Below are 1,584 nucleotides of genomic sequence, written 5' to 3' on the forward strand. Positions count from 1 at the left end.
GGATCCTCCCTCGGCGGCGCGGTTGCCCACTCGCTCTTGTTGCATCGCGCCCGGGCGGACACGGAGGAAGCGGCCGCCCCGCAGCACCGCTGAACGCCCGCACCGCACCGCACCGCACCTCACCGCACCGCCCGTCCCCGCGGGGAGGAGGGGGCCGGGGGGGCCCGCACGGCGCCCGGCGGCGGATGAGCGGCCCCGGGGCGGCGGATGAGCGGCGGCCCTTAGCCCCGAGGAGCGCGGGCCGCTCGCACGTCCATCCCGGCTCCGCGCCGCGGTAAGTGATGGCGGTGCGGGGCGGCGCGGGGCGGCGCGGGGGAGCGATTTGGGGAGCGGTTCCCCCGTTCTTTCGTGCGCTGAGCGCGGAAGCCGCTTACAGCCCTCCTCGCTAAGCCAATTTGCCTCGCTCGCTTCCCTGCTGCTACGTGCGGCGGGGGCTGCCCGCCCCGGCCCCTATAATCCACCTCCCCGCCCCTAATCGGCTCCCGGGGACGCGCGGCTGCAGGGCCCCGGCTCCAAGTTTCGGCCCGGCCGGAGCCGCTCCGCGCTCCCTCCGGTGCGGTGCGTTGGGGTACGGCACAAAGAGACCGGGGTCCCCCTCGTCCCCTTCCCCGTCCTCATCCCCGTCCCCGTCCTCATCCCCACCCGGATCCCCATTCCCATCCCATCCCCGGTTCGGACGCCCTTGGCCGCAGCTGCGGAGCGGCGGTGCGAGGCGGCGCGGTGCGGAGCCGCGCGGAGCCCTCCGGGGCCGCAGCCGGGAACGTCCCCGCGGCTGCGCCCGGGGCTGAGGGCCGGGGAGCGGGGGGAGGACCGGAGGGGCCCCCGGAGCTCTCCTCACCGACGCCTTTCGCCGCTATTTTGTTTTGCAGGGGCGTTTTCGGGGGGAATGGAGGCGATCGGCAGTCAGCTGGGAAATGGGAGAGATGCAAGCTCCTCCCCAAATTCAAAGCAAGAGCTGCAGCCGTACCAGGGCTCCAATACCCTGAAGCCCAACCAAGTGGGTGAGACCTCTCTGTACGGAGTGCCCATCGTGTCCCTGGTCATCGACGGGCAGGAGCGGCTGTGCCTGGCGCAGATCTCCAACACCCTGCTCAAGAACTACAGCTACAATGAGATCCACAACCGGCGCGTGGCCCTGGGCATCACCTGCGTGCAGTGCACGCCCGTGCAGCTGGAGATCCTGCGGCGGGCCGGGGCCATGCCCATCTCGTCGCGCCGCTGCGGCATGATCACCAAGCGGGAGGCCGAGCGGCTCTGCAAGTCCTTCCTGGGCGAGCACAAGCCGCCCAAGCTGCCCGAGAACTTCGCCTTCGACGTGGTGCACGAGTGCGCCTGGGGCTCACGGGGCAGCTTCATCCCCGCCCGCTACAACAGCTCCCGCGCCAAGTGCATCAAGTGCAGCTACTGCAGCATGTACTTCTCCCCCAACAAATTCATCTTCCACTCGCACCGCACCCCGGACTCCAAATACACGCAGCCCGACGCCGCCAACTTCAACTCGTGGCGCCGCCACCTCAAGCTCAGCGACAAGACGGCCACCGAGGAGCTGTCGCACGCCTGGGAGGATGTCAAGGCCATGTTCAA

General features: G+C 70.2%; 1 protein-coding gene across 1 annotated transcript in view; it reads left to right on the forward strand.

The window, feature by feature from the left end:
- The window catches only part of SKOR1 (SKI family transcriptional corepressor 1), a 4,559-nt gene continuing 3,256 nt past the window's right edge, over positions 282 to 1,584 (forward strand). The window contains 2 exon segments of the mRNA XM_021407527.1: positions 282 to 287; positions 503 to 1,578. Of these exon segments, the coding sequence (XP_021263202.1) occupies positions 282 to 287; positions 503 to 1,578 (1,082 nt within the window).

Source organism: Numida meleagris, chromosome 9 (genome assembly GCF_002078875.1).
Source record: "Numida meleagris isolate 19003 breed g44 Domestic line chromosome 9, NumMel1.0, whole genome shotgun sequence".
NCBI classification, from domain to species: Eukaryota; Metazoa; Chordata; class Aves; order Galliformes; family Numididae; genus Numida; species Numida meleagris.